The sequence below is a fragment of the Cyprinodon variegatus genome, unplaced genomic scaffold (genome assembly GCF_000732505.1).
Source record: "Cyprinodon variegatus isolate N-32 unplaced genomic scaffold, C_variegatus-1.0 Scaffold405, whole genome shotgun sequence".
Classification (NCBI taxonomy): domain Eukaryota; kingdom Metazoa; phylum Chordata; class Actinopteri; order Cyprinodontiformes; family Cyprinodontidae; genus Cyprinodon; species Cyprinodon variegatus.
In genome coordinates, this window is record NW_015150858.1 from 639144 (window position 1) to 658088 (window position 18945).

The window sequence follows — 18945 nt, forward strand, 5'->3', positions numbered from 1 at the left end:
ATAATTTTTACAGTAAGTATTTTGAACAGCTTAACAGGAAAAATCTTTAGTTGTATTTGTATAAAAAATCTGCTTTTCCTTTTTTGTGCCGTTCGTGAGCTTGTGAGGGCCCTGAGACTCTGTGTTTACATTATTTGAAATGGAGAACCTGCTGAACATTGAAAAGCTTGTGGATGAAGAGAGCTGACATGACCATGTGTTTTAGATAAGGCTGCACGGTGACACTGACTAGTTTGATTAGTCGAGAGCAAAGCGCTGCAGGCTTTTTTTCTGAACCGCACTGAGTGGAGACAAGCCGAGCTGGAGACCACACAGCAGAGGGAACAAAGAGGGGAAGAGTAAGAGACAGAATAATGATGGATGTGGACGACAACAGGCAGTCTGACCTTGCGCTTTAACAGCTTTTAGATGCCCTTGCTACTCATATATGGGCCCAGATTCAGACCTAGATCGTTGATGCAGGACGTGCCCACATTCACCTCTCTTCTTCTACTAGCCCTCATGAGTTTTGGTTGGTTTGAGCTGCATTTTAACGCATCACTGACTGCACCTTCTTCACAGTGCCTCGGGCGTAGAGGTGGAGAAAGAGAATGGAAGAAGTTTGAGCTCAGCTTGTAGGGCACAGGTTCACAGGTGCTTCACGGTGAAAATTGTGGGTGCTGTACTTCAGCAGCTGAACAACAACAGCACCTCTGCTGCAAAAGGAAAAACATTTTTTTATCTGACCCACTTTTGAACTCAGAAATCTGATCACTCACTTCAATCAAACTTCCAAAGTTTCTGTTTATTCTTATATAACTTTTTTTACTTATAAACTAAATATTTAACACAGGAGATTAGAGGTCATCTTCTGAAGTGCTAAGCTTTCATTTTTAGTCCTGGTTATCAAGGTTAGCACTTTAAGTTTAACATTCCTGTCTATGTTTTGGACTCCTACTTTTTAGAAATACTGGACATAATGTTTAAGTTTAGAGAGCAGCCTCATAAAGATTGAACAGAGAAAATACTCTGTTACTTAAATGATAACTACTGTTAGGTTTCTGTGACTGGCTAAAGCTTAGCTTCCTAGCTTCATAGCATCACCAATGGAAGTAGCTTCTCTATTTAATCTGTTTAAGGATAGAATCAAACTTCTCATATCATTCTCTGGTGGAGGGAAAATATGTACATCTCACCTAAAGATTTAGATTGCCTCCATTACAGATCACTTTGTCCTTTTATGTCAAGCATTTCAATCTGGTGACATAAATAACTTCTGTGCCTAGAGAGCATGCTGCTGGGGTTGTACAAAAGAAGGGTAGGCTAAGGTTTGCAATGTTTGTAAGATAACATATGCACCATGGATTTCACCCTAAATCTGTATGAGCTTGGTGTCATGATCCTGCACCCTGTCCAAAAACTCTTGTTTTATTTACCGGTAATTGCAAAAGAAAAAAAAGTTTTTTGGATATCACTGTGTTTGTTAGTTCAGATGAAGCATTGAGGATCATGGATGAAGCGTGGTGGCTCTTCACCATGCAAGCCCATGTAGTGTGCTGCTGCTGTGTTTGCTTTGTCAGCATATCCCTGGATCTCCCTTAGAGCACCACAGCATATTGCCCGTTACATTTCTATGGTTGGCTTTGAGATGACCTTGGAAAGTATGGTGTATCACAGAGTTAAAGTATGATCTGAAAGAAGCCAATGATGATCGATCCTCTTGTAGTTTAAGATGCATCAAACAATAGACTGACCAGTTTTCCCATGATCAGCTCTTGACGATTAGTCAGGAAGTAAACTGCAAAGAGATCAGATTAAAATTTTCTCATTTCTCTCCCAATAATTTAAAAAATGAATGCATGAAGCATGTAGTTTCATATGCTTTGATAAAAATCCGATATAGTTGAGAAATATTTATTGATGCAAATAGGGGGATAATCTGGTAAACAATGTTTTGTTAGATTTGAAATTTAGAAAACATAGACATATCACCATTGTCAAACAACCTGTTTCCTACTTTTTGTTATGTTATTTAAAATCAGATTTGGAACAAGTAATTTTCAGGATTTGCAGGTGAGATTTAAATACAAGACATTATTAGCTAAAACTACTGTATAAAGCATTGTTATTTTAAACATTATTTTAATGTAAAATCAAGCTATAAAAGGTTTTGATTTTTTTTTATGTGCAAATATAGTTCAAAAGTCTTGATGTTTTTGTCAGAATCTGGACTAAATCATAAAAAACTGAGTCTGAGAGGAAAGGGAAAAAAGGAAGAAATCTGGAGAGAAAAATGTATAAAAAATAGTCGACTTGTTGCTCCCAGAGGAGATGGAGAGACAAAGAATCGAGATGTAGGGCAAAGAAGTTTGAGAATCTATAAAGAAAACTAAGAAAGGTTAAGGGCATAAGCAGAAAAAGTCATGAGAGTGAAGCTAAAGGAGACTGAAGACTAGAGATCGGGGAAAAGTAGAAAAGTGGAAAGAGAGAATAACAAATAGGGAGAGTTGGGTTATGGATTTCTGTAGCGAGGAGAATGATGGGGGGTTTTCATTTAGAGAGAACTTGTTACAGGTACAAGAGTAGAGACGGCGCTCTCCCTCATCAGGTCAAGGTGAGTCATCCAAGAAGCCTGTGGAGATAAAGATTTTACATTCTTATTGTTACCAGAGCGATACTCACCACACCATGCATATTCTCTTTGAAGAACAGGCTCGTGCTTCCCTCTTTTCTTAGCAAGACAGCTCCACAGTACGTAGCATCTTTTTCAGAACTTAAGCCTGCATTCCTCTCTGCTTTTCTCTAAGTTCTGTAAAGTTCCCTTCCACATGCCTACTTTCCCTCACTTAACCTCCAGGCAAATGGAATTCACATAGAAATTCACTTCTGATTCCTTTGTTCCTCATTGATTTCACTAGCAAAGCACAGTTGGGAATGAAGATCGGACTGTTTTTTTGGGTGCGTTTTCTCATCTATGAATGAGTGCAGGGATTTTCGTTCCTTGTGTGTGAAGCGGCTCCGTTTGAGGGAGCCTGCATTTTTCATTCCTACGCCCGGGGGTTGAGCTGAGGTCCGAAGGGTCTGCCCGTCAATACCTCACCATTGTATCTGCGTCCATCTTCATCTTCCATTCTGTTTGATCCCTTTCTCTTCATGTCCAACCTTATTACATCCCCTGACCCCGCACCCTGCCCTTCACCCAAACCCACTATGGCGTGCTAAACAGGGGTGCATGTTGGGATGTCTCCCATGGAGAGCGGAGAAGTAAATCACAGGATTTGGTCACAAAGCCAGGGCCTCCTCGTACTCCTGCTTAGAGTCAATACCACAATAGATTTGGTTCAGCTGACCTTGATCGCTGAATGTGTTTTCAGTAGAAGGGGATGTATTTTACTGACATGTTGCTGGACTCCTGTTTTTACAGATATGTTGAGGTTTCTTTTCTGCATTGGCTTATATTGACCATATTACCAGGGATGTGTTTTCTTCCTGTATTGAAACGAAGGCATCCAAAGCTCGCTCTTTTTTGGGGTTGGTTTTATGAGACCCCAAAAACTCGGAGCGCTCAGCATCTGGTTCGCATGTGATGAGATGCCTCTGTGGTTTTCCTTTGTATGATGCTTCTAGTGTTTTTTTCTGTCCTATAAAATATGCCAGTTGTTTTCTAAATACAATATTTACAGCTCCCTTTAATGCTTAACATGTTTTTCTTAAAGTCTATACATGTTAATTAAATCATTTTTAACAGTAATTTAGTTTTACATGACATAGTTTTGTTTGATTGCTTCATCAAACCCTGATGTTTTATATATTCTCAATTTGTATTCATTCAGATTTAAACTGATTTCACACTATATAAAAAACAACAAAGAAAAGTACATTTTATTACTTTTTAGAAAACTTTAAATTCAGGTTGAACTGCTCTTTCAATTGTTAAAAATAAAGCAAAGGGAAAAGAAGATTTTCTTGTTTATATTTTTAATAGTCTTTCTACCAATGATATGAAGGTACCAACATTAACACACAGTGCTCTCATGACTCACATTTCATGATTTCAAACTGGAAGTTTAGCTTTAAAATACAGCTGATGTACTTTACTCCAGAGGCAATAAAAGCATTAAAGCTGCTTTTTACCTCAGCCTAAAAAATGTAGATTTTATTCAGGGTCTGTAATTTAATGACAATATGAAGCTATCTCCCCGCTTCAGATGTTTAACATTTAAAGTTTTTAAACATGTTATTATTCTGTTAACAGGCCGTCCTCTACCAGGGTGTAATATCTTATAAGGTAGACAACATTTTTTAATACTTTTTCCTAAATTTGCAACCATAAGAGTATCTATGTAACAGACATTTTAACATGTACTGTATTTAGAGAACGTTCCCTTATTGAAACAGTAAAGGGTCAACGGAAAGTCGCATATTATAATTCCGATTGTCATCAGTTTTTAATTAAAAGGGGGTTTTACATTATTTAAAGGGTCCATTATTTTTATGGTGCTTAAAGAAAGCTGTTCTTGTTGGTAAAAAACTTCATTGGTTTTGTTTAGTAACACTATAATCCCAAAGAAAGGTTTTATTTTTTTTTAAACAGAAAGAGCTTGAAAAAGTCTTGATTTTGTTTTTGCCAAAGAAATGTTCCACCTTTCTCCCAACTGAAAAGAGGCTAAACTTGATCTTTGATTTTCTAAATTCAAATATTTCCTCTGTGCTGCTGCAGTGAAAATATTCTTAAAAAGATTTTCTTCAAACATTAAACGAAATTTTACAATTTGAAACTTTCAACTTCCCCATCCCTTTCTTTCTTTCTTCCTCTCGCTTTTCCTCTTTTTAGTGTGTTAAAGTAGGGCACTGATAGCTCCACTGGGTGTAAGTATAGGCCTAATGACTGTCCTAACGTTATGATTTATTACTTTGATTAATATATCATCTAAAGACTCACAAACGACTAGCGCCATCTAAGAAGTGCCGCTTTTTACTTTTCTATTGTAGTATTTTGGTTTGTGTGTAAAATCCTGCTCCATATGTTTATGTATTTCACATGAAAGCATGCTAACATTTAGGAGTTTACTTTGATATTGTATTAATATAATACAAGTGTTTAAAAATAATGTGTTGTAAAAAGCCATTTAGTCTCAGGATGTGGACACTCCTGGGATGATGGGGGTTGGAGGAAGATGGCTGCCTTTCATTGCTCTTTCTAATTGGTGCACAGGGAGACGAGCAGGAGTCTGAACCTCGGATCAATGTAATTAAAATGGAAAGCCACCATCCAGACATTTAAAACACAGTGAAGATAGCTCTACATGCCTGGGCTGCGGAGAGAGTAACATAGAAAGTTAGCTAGAAATGAATGAGTCTCTCTTTAATTGTGTGTTTTTGTGAGGACCTGTGTGGGGTGTTTTTATTTTTTTATTTATGAATGATGATTACTTTTAGACTTTGCTGAGCCTGAAAGGTGTTGTCACAAGTATCCTTGTAGAAGTTAAAAAAAAAAAAAAACTTTCTCTGGGTTTCAGCATAGTTTGTGGCACTCTTTCTTTAAAGTTAAAAGCGTAATAATTATTGCAACTAAAAGAAAACTCAGGGAGATGGAAATAATGGGATGTTAAATTGAAATCCTCTCTTCTGTTTGACATTTGAAATCGGCACTTTCTTTGCACACAATATTGACCATTTTTAAATGCCTGTTTGCTGTCCCAGTAACTGCAGTGTTTTCTTTTTTCATATTTTGTCTGCACTGTGGTGAAGTAATAATAGATAATCTTAATAACCTTACTTTACTCAGTGCTGCAATATTGATCTCACCTCAGTGCTTCATCGTGTTTAAAATCCCAGAAGGTTGTTTCTGACTCAAAATTAGACAGATTATATGACATAAACCAGTGGACTAGTAATTTGGAAAAATATAAATTAACCAATTATAATCAAACCCTTTTCATAATGCCTGCTTTTTTCCCCCCAAAATTTCTGGTCTTTCAGTTTGGAAGGTTTCTTTGCCATCACCCTCATTTTTTAGCTTTGCTTCACAGATCCTCTATTGTGGGGAGTGTTTGCCCAGTGGTTAGAGCAATGCACCTGTGATCTGAGAAGGTTGCAAGTACCCGGTTCGATCCCCGCAGCCTCCACTCTGGCTCTCCGAACAAGAACCTTAACCCCTGATTGCTCCCCAGGCGCCGCACAATGGCAGCCACTGCTCCCCAAGGGGATGGGTTAAGATGCCAAAGCAAATTTCTCCATTGTGAGATCAATATTTACTTTAGATCATTTTAAACTATGCAGAAAGTACCAAGTGGTTTTGAGTTCTAAATTAAACAGGCTTATTTTAAATGCAAATATCCTACATTTAGTAGCTCCACAGCAGCAGTCTGATTCATAGCTAGTAAAAAGCCGTCTAGGTGTGCTGACATAACGGGGAGAACACTTTCTGAGCTAGCTTAACATTCTATAACGGAGATGGATGGAGACACTGATGTTTGTTCCAGAGCATCTAGCCTGGTATTGGTTTGTGTGGTTGAACCATCAACCAGTTTAAGCTCAGGAGAGGGTAGTTATGCTGAGGAATATAGAGTAATTACACCTTACAGGTCAGAACCATCCAGAGCGGACTTCTAGCCTACATAGTCAGACTCTGAACCGTAGAGTGACGGCTAATATGATCGCAGCAGCCCCGATACACATGGTGGGGAAACGCCTCTTGCTACACCTCTTTTCAGATAATATTGCCAGTTATTAGTTTTTAAATACAATTTAGCATTTAATACTTTAAATTAACAGCATCTTCAAATAACACCTCCACCACTATTACAACAAATCATCTATTATATTCTTTTTGGTAAAGCTAGTAACTCCACCCGTCCTTCACTGCTAGGCTGTGTCAGATCTACCCGTTTCCAGTCCAAAAACATGTCAAACATCACAACCTCAATAATAAAAACACAGAATAACTTCCCCTGAACCTTCTGTTAAAAGCATGAACTTATGAAACACCTAAAACAGGACACAGCACCATGTTATACCAGAGAAGTTAGGCTCTGACTGTGGTACTACAGAAGCTAGGAACAATTAGCTTTAGATTATTATCTGGAACGGCAACAATCTACGATTTAAGCCCCACGTCAGCCGCTGGTTCTTTTTCTTAATGTTTCTTAAAATCCTCTCACCTCAACAGCATCTCTGCTCTGATGTGGAGCTGAAAGTAGAAGCACTGGGAACAACATTAGTAGGCTCTTAATAACGATCTGTCCGTGTCTGGCTAAACACGGGCTAATTTTCTCTCTGTATTATTACAACTGTTTTTCACCACACTCAGTCTACTTGAGTAAAAGATATTTGATAGAAAATCTTTTTTTTTTATGCCAATAAAAATGACAAAACACACTATTTCACACATACCCCACATCTATTATTTCTACTCTACATGTTTAATTTCTAGATCCACATCTCTGTAGAGTTGGACCAAAGGATTTAGTTTTCCGCTTCATTAGTATTTGCATTTGTTTATCATGAGACATCAACTATCTTTGTTTTAAAGCAGTTTTTTTTTTTTTTGAATATCAAATAATAGCGAAATGATTATTTCCCATTGCCTGTAAAATGGTCTATACTGAACTTTCTGTTATTTTAATTTGGAGCTTCTCCATTAGTTCAGTGGGATCTTTACGCTTCATCCATATATTTATTCTCCGTTAATGGTTATGGATTGTGTTTTAGTCGTGACAATTGAGCGAATCTAGTAATGTTTTATTGGGGGAGGAGTACTCTGAAATACAGCAGCGAATGTGTGTGTGGTTTCTAAGCTGCTTGTCTGTGTGTGCTCTGCCACCAGCAGTTCACACCCCTTAGACAGACAGCAGGCATGCGTGTGCAGTGTGTCTTTCCCGAATATCAATGAACTGTGCACACACAAATACAGATACATACACACACATGCACACACCAGGGCCTCAGAGGTCAGAGAGTGAGTCAATCATCTAAACCGTTGCGACGAAACAGTCTGAAAAAGGAGCAAGTGTGTATTTTCTTGTTTGTGTGTGTGTGTGTGTACGTGTGGTTATGTATCTTAATGCTGGTGTTTGTGTGTGGGTGTGTGTGTACTCACTCTGAGAGCAGGGGGCCGGCAGCTGTCAGGGGCTAGGAGCAGCAGGCACTAATGAAGCAGATGAATAGTGCAAAAACTCGCAAATACAAACAGGACAGTTGACATTTTTCATCTGTCAAAAGCAGAAGATGCATGAAAATACGAGGGGGTCTTGTTTAACCCTTTGCCTCCTGGTGTATGCAGCTGCCTGCTTTTTTTTCTTCCACCTTTTATTCTGTGTTTCTGTCTCATTCATGCTTTTGGATAAATTTGGCTATAAAAGTAATAATTTAATTCGAAATATACACTGGGGGTTTATTTGCTACGAAGCTATTAAGAATGTTGACCGCAGTAAAAAAACAAAAATCCACCTAATCTCTTCTTTGATTTTAGGCCTTTGAACTAAAACTCTAAGTCATCTATTAAGTTGACAGGTATGTTTGGACACAAACCCTTCTTCCTTTGAATACACATGTGGGCTCAGTCTATTTTTTTATAGTTAGTTTTGTAGGGATGCACAATATTGTAATATTAGTTAATATCCAATATGCCGACATAATACAGCCTTGCAGTCATTTTATTCCTCATAGATTTACTGACTTTTCTCCCTGCATCGTGGTAATAAACGAAACGTTGGTGTCGCCCCATAATCCTCACATGTTTGTTACTAAAGCAGCGCCTTTTATATGTTGAGTTACGTTGGTGAAAACACTGATTTCTGATATTCAGTTTTAAAGCTAATAAATGCTGATGCTGATAACATGCCAATGATATTGTGCGTCTGATAATTCAGATGAAGTACCTTCTAATTATGTGCAAACCCTTACTTTAAAGTTCAGGGATTCTCTTTCTAACTTTTTCTTAAACTATAGGATCAATATGTAAATACCCAGGATATTCAGTTTCTCAAAAACATGTTAATTATCAGGTTTAGTCAGTTTCTTTGTTTAATTAGAACTAAGCGATACATAAAAAAAATATTATTAATGAATCAGCTCCTGATTCTCTGAGTGTAATCATTCAGTTGAGGCGTAAAAAGTGTGATTCCTAAGATTAATCTAAAATTTTCATCTTTGCAACAAGACAATAAAGAGACTTTACCGCTCAGTCAGATATAAAAAAAAAGGATAATCAGAGGAAATAAGCAGCTTTGATAAATGAATTTTATTCAACATGGCCGTCATCATCCCTCTTCATCAAACTTTAAATATATTTAAAATAGTTACAAACTGGGTTTAATTCATCAGATAAAGACTCTGAGCATTTGTTTTATTTAAACACACGTACAGTTTATTATTTTGTTTGCATTGAATAAAACAACTCTTATTTTGTGGAACTTCGTCACCATAGGTGACCAGTATATCATCCAGAGTAGGCCAGAATCAAATCATATTTATCACTTAACTGAATCTTAAAATACATTCTACCAGATAAATCTCATTGCTGTCAGCCACCTGCTGTTCCAGCCTCACTAGACTGCAGTTTTTTTTTCCTTTTTGTAGTTTTCTGAGGCTAGTTTATTAATCTGTTTTTGAGTAAGTGTTTATAGATGATAAATGATTCATTGTGTCCAGACAAGAGAGGGTCCAAAGAGATTCTGCTGCGGTCTTCTTGACTTCCTGCATAAAACATTAAGTTAGACATCTGCTGTTCTGCTCATTATAGCCATGAAATAGTTTTCAGTCACTCAGCTGAAATATCAAAGCTGTATTCGTGGTGGAGAAATGAGGACTATTGGGCAGTAGCAATAACTTCAAGAAAAGTAGTAGAGTATGTATTTTCTCTTTAAACAGCCTGAACTTTTGAGTGAGCTTATAAAAACAGCTGTCCCTGGTTTTTAAGTATATTTTCAAAAAGGTTTGTTTTTCTTCCCATAATAGGTTCTCCTCCAGGCTAGTTTTCCACACATTAGTCACTGAAAGATTGAAGTAAAATGTCCATTTAATTTGTACTCTATGAACTCACAGGTGTAGTTTCTCTTTTAAAGAGAAGCTACACCTGGCTCGTTCCTTCACTTAGCTTTGCTCATGTGACATTGTGTCTACTCTTCATTATATTTTTGTTCTATGCTAAATATTTCAGATGCTATAGTTACATTGTTATGCTCCTAGTTTTTAAGTTGTCATCCAAACAATTGTCTATTCTCTCAAAGAAAGTACTCCTGCATCAGTTTTTCTTTGAGGTTAGTCAGGATTCTGTCGTGGACAAATCCGTTGAAGGTTCTGCTACTAGCCAATAATCTTTTTTTATGTTATTCACACTTTTTAATGTAAATCTACTTGTGGTTAGCTGTCCGTTTCCCCGGATCAAGGTTTTGGCAGAGACATTGCTAACCTAGAACAGTGGTTCAGAGGTTGTTCTAGGTTTCCTGTCCTCCCAGCTGGTCTCACCAGCTGACTGTCCAATCATATCAAGGCTGCTTGTGCTGAAGATTTATTCCTGTTAAACAAATGTGCTGAAGATTTATTCCTGTTAAACAAATGTTCTTCTGAGCAGATTAAATTACACTGATCGAAAGTTGAATCTTGATCAGACTATTGGATTGGATTTTTTTTAAAGGAATTTATTTTTGAGGTTTGACTAAAATATGACTAGATGATATTTATGCCTTTTCTCATGTAAATAGTGAACATTTTTGTTATCTGTCTCCACATAAATAAATAGAAATAAAAATAATTTCAGATATAAGTAAAGTAAAGTGATTGCGGTTAAAAATGTCTACGTTTATTATCCAGGTAATTCTATAAGTGTATCATCTTTCTTGCAGCCGCCTTTTGTCTTATTTCTAATTCTCCCAAATCTTTTCTCTCTTTGGTGCCAAACATTTTATAATATGGCACCTTCACGCCGAGCTGATGTATTCTCCATGGAAGAACTCCATTTTGATTCACATGTGAAAATTTCCTCTTCATAAGCTTTCGCACTCCCAATTAGCAGCCCGTCAAACACTTACTTTTGTCTCCAAAACAATACAAGGACAGCTGAAAAATAGTTGAGAAAACATTGTGTAAAAACTCCCTCTGTCTACTGCTAAACCTGTGAAGTTTCTCTCATATTTTTTTTTTTTTTTCTAAAGCCTCACTTTGCAGGTTTGGCACCTCATTTTCCTTGTGATTTTATCCAAAGGTTCTGGAGCAATCAAGGTTGATTTCAGATTGATATTTTAAACTAAATTTAGATCTCGACAGTTCTGCAGGATAAGCAGCCCGTTAGTAGAAGCAACGGCAAAAGAAATGCAGAAACTATAAATAACAGCTGTTTGTTCAATGGACTGAATCCTGTTTTAACATTGGTCAGAAAGCATTGCTACATAATATTACAAATTGAACATTATTGAAGGAATAATGGGCATAAAATCAACATCACAAAGACCTGCGGTGACTGCAGTAGCTACTGATCTGTGCCCCTGATGTTTATGTGAAGTTTCTTTTTCTAAAGCAGAACTACGGTGATTCAGGCAGATTAAGAAGATCTAATAAAGTCGTTAAGAATCTACACTAAAGTTGTTTCATTACTCAACCAGTAGGTGTAGCCAGAAGCAACATTTCTTTTCAAGGAGACTTTCTTAGTGTTTTTTTGTTTCATGTTGCTGGATAAATGATTAACTATGAAGTTCTTTATTTACATTTAATCAGTTGTTACAAAAGTATCCTTGAATGTATTTCTTGGTGAGTTAAGTAGGTTGGTCATAAACAAAATGTCATTTTCATAGACAACATTATACAAAAAGAAGGGTATGTTTTAGCCCCATATGTGAACCAAAAGCATTTATTCTTTACTTTAATTGGAAACGTGTATGGGACTCTATAAAAAGACTTCTTCAGCAGACCTATTGATTCTTTCTGTAGCACTGGCCCTCTTGGTCTCATTGTGTTTAAATCCAAAAGGTGCTGGCATCTTCCTGCTCCAGAAAACTGCAATATACTTCTTTTTCACCTTTTAACCCAAACTTTTTGAGCTACAAATCACGTCTTAATTCACTTCTTTCTAATCAACAAGATGGAAGCATCTGTTAGGGATCACTTTTAGGGATTTTATTTTTTGTTTGTTTGCTTTTCCGCTCATGAAAATTAACGGCGCATTGATCTGCTGTGTACAAACTTTTTGTCTTTCTCTTTTAAACCATCCTATAAGCTTCATGGCTCAAGAACATTTAGCTGTGCAGAGACTGATTCGCAAGAAGCAGCATGTACCACCTGTTGAGAGTTTGGAGTGTTTTACTTCCCTTTTGTCTTTGTAGTCTCGCTGACTCTCCTCTTGTCTCTATCCCCTTTCTCTCTATATGTCTCCTCTCTATTTCTTTACATCTCTGTGCTTTAGATGGCAGCCTTACAGAGTCCCTTCTACGGGGATAAGATGAATCTCTACTCGCTTTGCAAGAAGATAGAACAGTGCGACTACCCCCCTCTTCCTGCAGATCACTACTCAGAAGAGGTAAGTACTGCTTTTGTCATCTGCTGCCTTTTTCTGATGTGTCATGAAAAAGACACAGACCTGTTCTGTGTTTTTAAAGGAGTTCATAAAAATGGTTTCCTAAAAGTTGAAATTAAGCATGAGTAATGCTTTACTGACCTTTTTCACTTCTTTTTCTTCCATTTTTTTTTTTTACTCTGGTAAAATCCACCCATCTGTCTGAGCCAGTGCACAGTGCATAATTGATCAAAAGGCTGGCAGGGATTTTATTCATTTAGAAATTCGATTCATATATCAAAAACACATGGTCATGCTTTATAGGAGAGTGGGCTAGAGTTACTCAAAAATCATTGTTTAATCATCGACTTAATTTAGGAAGACTTCCTCGTGCATAAAAATGAAACGTAGTCAGACTTCTGGTTAGGTTTTGCTCTTTTGCTGATTACCGATGACAAGCATGAGAATCTTTCTGGCCTTTTGTTAGCATGTCATCCACATGTGGGTGGAAGCTCTTTTTCTTCCAAATGTTTCTAGACAATTGATTCTGTAGTAAAAGCAGTTAGCAACACGGACAAGACATATCCACAGACGTATGGGGGATAAGGCTTTTACAGATCTTTTTCAACAATCAAGATTGGCTTGATTGCTGAAATGTTAGTACGATAAACTTATTTTCAACTGTTCCAAATCCATCTTAAGTGCAATTGTTGATTTTTTTCTAAATAAATGAAAATACTTAGTTTTCTTTTTTGTTACCCTAGTTGCCTCATATTTTAAAGCTTTAAAGCAAAGAAAACAATCAAAACTAAACAACTAAGGTCAAAAAGAGAAAAAAAGAATCTCTTCTGTTAATATTTAATCCTCAATTAAAATAAAGCAGAGAAATATTTTTGTATTACTGGGTTCTCTTCTATGAAATCCATGCGAAATATTAAAATTAATGTTATGTTGATGGTTTATCTATAAATGCAAGAACAATTTTGGTTTATCATTTCTGGTTTCACTATTATTAATTGTTAACTGAAATAAAGAAATAATAAGAGTAACATATTATTATTATAACTATTGGGATGTGTTTTGTTAATTATAAAAGTGCATTCTTCTGACAAGTAAAGAAAGTAGAAAGAATAACACCAAACCTTTCTTTTTAAATTGTCTTGTCACCAACAACTAAAACCACTAAAGTAGTTTGATTCAATCAGATTTATTATATTTGGCTTATTAACAAACAACAAAAGATTGGATGCTAGATGGAAGGAAACGGAGAGAAGTGGTTTCATATCTGCTTGTTAAAGCAGTCTGCAGTTTATCCATGACTCCTTCACCTTTATCTGAATAAGCATCAGGTTTGCGTAGGCTAATGAGAAATCTACCTTTTAAACCTGATATATTACAAAAAGGTGTAAGATTCATTTATTTAGTAGATTTGACTTTTCATTCTTCTGTGTTTTACATTGAAACTCTTAAATGATTTGTTTTTATTTGAATTAAAAGATGTTTTCTTTGTCAAATGTATGTTTTTGCACAGTATAAAAAGCATGTCCTTCAAAAAATATAATTAATAATTTTTTGTTTAATCTTATTTTTCTAACCAAATGGCGTAACGGTCATTAAAGTAACTGAACCCTTCCAACAGCTACTGATAATTATTTTTTTTTAACTGGGATGTTTTGGTTATCTGTCATTAGCTATAAGCTACTAGTCTTTAAGATATAATAGTCCTCTATGCCTACAGCTAGTCCTTAGCTCACTCCACTTTCCCTTTTTTTTATTATTTATGTTAGGACTCGCTGAGCTACTCCAAAACATTGATGTTATTTCAATTCAGAATTTATACAGTACCAACTAGGGAGGGCTTGGTGAAGAAGTGATTCGTAGTATCTTCCTGACCCTTGGGCTGCATACCGGTAACTGTCCTGCAGAATAGAGGGAGCAGTTGTTTTGTGTCCTTTTGTGGACGTCTGGTTCGGACTAGGTGGTGATGAAAATCAGGCTTATTGCCAAGTAGTTTTGCAATTACAAGGAATTTCCCTTGTTGTTGATGGTGCAGAAAAAATCTGTAGTTAGGATCTGTATTTATATACAATATAAACCATACACAGGGGTTGACGTGGCTTTCACATTTCATTTGCCCAGAAATAATTTTTACTTGCCCAGTATAATGTTTGATAAATATAGTTCCTAATATTCTTTTTTGTGTATATATCAATGAAACATGTTTGTTTTTAAATGTTTTTTTGTAATTCAGTAAGTTTAAATGTTCCTGGTGTGTATATGCATGCGTCAGATGATGAACTCAAGCTTACATTACCGTGGTAACATGCTTTTTAATCCTTCCTGCACATTCTTTTCAAACTAAACTTTGCTTTAAACTGTTGTGTGCTTGGAAAAATATAAATTGTCATGTTAAAAAAAAAAAAAAAAAACTTGACAGGTTAAAAACTTAAACTACTACTACTCACCAATTTAACATGTTTAGCGCTCTAACATTTAAATGCACCACTCCAATGTCTAAGAAAAAACATTTTAATGAACATTCTAATGCATAACCTGTGCAGAAGACTGCCATATGATAGAAATATTTACACAGTGATCATACAATTATTATTATTTTTCTAATCCCTGGCTGATTATTTTTAATCTAGCGTGTATTATAGTATAGATTAAATTCATCATCCAGCTGCTGCTCTGCAGAATTCTCTCCCCAAGAGCTGAATGACGCCATCTAGCGGAAAATCACGCGGCTTTTTCAAATCAGGCGAGAATGTGTACAAAACAACAAAAATGGCGCCGACAACGTGGGTCGTTTTCAGCGAATGTCGATGATTTTAAAGTAATTTTGAGTGATAAATACATTTTTTTTGCGATCATTGCACTTGCCCGGCGGGCAAATGCAATGAAATTTGTACTATCCCGACAATAAAAACGACTTGCCCCGGGCAATGGTTAACATCGAGCCCTGATACAATATACTATATGCAATATATAGTATACATGTACTATATACACAGTAGACTGTGCGTTGATGTAACGCAGGAGGTCTGGAGATGCTACATTGGTTTAGCTTCTAGGTCCTGGGGGAGAGAGCGAGAGAGGCAGTATCAGTGTCACAGGGATCTCTGGGCTTTGTTGATAAGGCTGGTAGCGGAACGTTCTCACGGTTTAGGTCCTGATGGACCGTAGCCTCCTGCCAGAGGGAAGTGTCTGAAATAGTTTGTGGCTGAGGTGCGAGGGATCAGCTACAATCTTCCCTGCACGCCGCAGAGTCCTGGAGGCGCACAGATCCTGGAGAGATGAAATATGGTAGCCAATCACCTTCTCTGCAGAGATTCTCTGAATGGTAGATGTAGAACTGGACCAGATCAGCTCCGGAGAGAGCCTGAAACCTCAGACGTTTGAAAAGATGCAGCCTCTGTTTGGCCTTCCAAAAGCAACACACTCACTGCACAGCCTAAAACAGCTGATATTGTGATAATATATATTTTTTTAAATGTGTTATCACAGCACTGATGGCCAGAGAACCAAAAAAAGTTTCCTATTGGATTAAAGCATTTCCCGTTCTTATGTTCCTGTAGCCGGATAATAAACCCTGTTGAAAATTATTTTTTATTACGCTTATTATTACTTTGATTGTATTTATCATACCTCAATAATGACTTCATTAGGCTAATAGGAGCTATCATTGAGGTAATTTAAGACTTTGGGGCGTCAAGTGTGTTTTTGTGTTTGCAAAAAAATGTGTAAGTGTATATTTGTAGGAGCAGCTCTTACTGCACTCACACACTCACACACCACGCTGAGCTTCAGCGCTACCCCACATGTCACCCCCATCCAGGAGAAAGGAAGACAAAGCGAAAGAGAGCGGGAATGATAGAGCGAGAGACAGGGCGATGGAGAGATGGAGATGAGGGGGGTGCCTGCAGCGCCTGTCTGGATGTAAACAATGCTCCTGAAGGATCGGCAGCAAACTGTCAGCTGCTCATCTTTGTTGTGTCATTTAACCATCTCCGTCTACGCTTCCCCTCCTCGCCGCCACCCCCTTCCTTTGCTAGCTCCCCCACACACCCTCCACCTGGCACTCCCCCCCCCACACACACTCACCATGCAAAGAAGCGCATGAATATTTTACATATCTGCCTCTCTGCACGCCCTCCGTCTCCACTCCGTGCGACTAATTCTCAGACCGTCTGAATTTGCATCTTTCTCTCACTTTTCTACCCCCCGCCACACACACACATACACACACGCACAACTATCATGCAACAGCAACCAGGAAGTCGACACATGGTTACCATAGCGACCTTCTGTAGATGTGTTTGTTTTGTTGTTTTTTTTATCTTCATTTAGCACCAATCAGTTGCTGCTTCTGGTCTTTGGTGGACCTGGTGTCCCCGGCTGGCACCGGGGTGTGTGGTCTCACTGAAACCCATTCAGTTCACCTTTGGCTTCTGCTTTTGTTAGTTTGTTATTGCTGTGTTTGAACAACCTGCAGGATGTCCTTTTTTCATCACAATATTTTAAGTAAAGCAACATTAACTGTAAAAATTTTACATCTCAATCATTATGCTGTCCCTGTTTTTTTTTTGTTTTTTTTTCAGCTGAGGAACCTGGTAGATATGTGCATCAACCCCGACCCAGAGAAGAGGCCGGACATCGCCTACGTGTACGGCATCGCCAAGCACATGCAGGGCGTCACACAGGGCTGCTAAGCCCCGAGCTGTGCGCAGACGTCCCACACCCTGCACAACTCCTCCTCACAGCCACTCCTTCCTTTTATGTTGGACTCCAAACACAACTTTTGCCCATTTTACAAAAATAAAAATGTCAGAGTTAACCTCCCGGTGATACCTGGTACATGAAGCAGATTTTAGGGTAAAGGTATGAAATGACAGAAAGGAACCCAGACTAAAGATTTTCGTCTAAGTTAGAATTGAACCTTAAAGAGTCTCAGCTTGTGTTTGCTGGTATCGTCCCTGCAGCTGTGACCATCATTTAGCTCAGTCAGTGATGTTACTCAGTAGAAGTTGTGACTTTTCAGATCCCTTTAACAGCTTCTCTTCAACATAAAATCGACAGTTCTCCTATGCATGCTGGTCATAACAGTGCCGCCCTCCCCACACACTTTAGTTGAAATATGCGCCACACAAAAAGTCTCACAACCTTTTTCCCCTTCCGTCACATTACCACCACAAACCTTAAAGTGTTTAATTCAGTTTTTTATGTGATAAAACATCACAAACTGGTGTTTCTTTGTGAAAGTGGAAAGAAACATAATTAAGAAAAATGATTTACTTTCTGTTGGTCTGCTCCGTAAAGTCCCAGTAAGATATAGTAAGGTGTTAGAATATGGCAGAATGTGAAGTTCAGGGAGAGTACAGGGATACGTAAGTAAGTTCTTTCAAATGTTTGAAGCCCATGAAGATAAGAGTAAGAAAAAAACATAACTAAAGGCATAAATAGAGCAGAGAAAGCTGTTGCTTTTTGTTTACCTGAAATTGCAAAAAAATATATTAGGTATTTCATTCTTAAAGACTCAACTGCATCATTCTTAGAAAGTCTGCATAGCTCCACCTCTCTGCAGAAAATGTATTTAATGGTTATTTAGCTCCACACCAAAACCAATGTGATTTTTCAAACCCAGACTGCAAGAACTCTCAAAGTGAGGCCCAGAAAGACAGAAAATGTCTCTGTTCTTGTAGAATAGGTAGAGGCCTCCTCACTCAAAACAAGATTACAGTTAAATGAAATATAGACATTGATATATTGTAAATCTATTAACTGAGATGATCATGGGCTAAACAGTTAGTCAGGAAATGCTTTGTTGGTTGAGAATGTGTGAATAGGTTCAGAAGAAGTGTTCCACACAGTGGAAAAAAACAGAAAAAACTTCCAATTCTATTGGAGATTTGTTTTCTCTGAGTGACAGCAGCAAATCTGAAAGAAAGCAAAGCAATTGATGGTTGGTATGTTGTTGTTTTGCACTTTTTTACCCTGGCAAAGCAAGGCTGGCAGGGTTATGTCAAATGAATGTATTAGAAAAAGGAAGAATCATTTACAGGAAAGACTAGAGACGCGCTTGGGGGAGAACATGGGCGAATGTCTCCACAACACTTTGAATGTTAGTCGTTTTGACACCTTTGTGTTTTCTGAAAACTTCACAATGTCTCTTTTGACAGCCCCCATAGTCGCTGAAGCTGTAACAAAAGCAGTTTTATATCTGCTGTTTACCCTTCCCGTGACACCATGTTTTCGTCAGAGCTCGGCTCCATTGAGGTACAAAGTGTCACGTTGTTCCGGGTCTGTAAAAGTCACAAAGAAAACATTAAGAACATAAAATACAGATTTGTCCTCCCTGCAGCGTCCAGCAGACACATCTGACCCTTCATACATGTGGGCAAACAGGCTGCCTGGTTAGTATTGCAGTGTGCATCTCTCACTGTGAAGCCGTCCATGCTAGGAAAACACCGCAGTGT

The 18945-nt window shown here is 37.6% G+C and overlaps 1 protein-coding gene across 1 annotated transcript in view; it reads left to right on the forward strand.

The window, feature by feature from the left end:
• Nucleotides 1-17833, forward strand: part of nek7 (NIMA related kinase 7) — a 96010-nt gene extending 78177 nt beyond the window's left edge. The window contains exons 9-10 of the mRNA XM_015387877.1: nucleotides 12380-12493; nucleotides 17071-17833. Coding sequence (XP_015243363.1) covers nucleotides 12380-12493; nucleotides 17071-17181 — 225 coding nt within the window. The 3' untranslated portion in view covers nucleotides 17182-17833. The remainder of the gene's footprint in view (nucleotides 1-12379; nucleotides 12494-17070) is intronic.
• Nucleotides 17834-18945: the final 1112 nt, after the last annotated feature.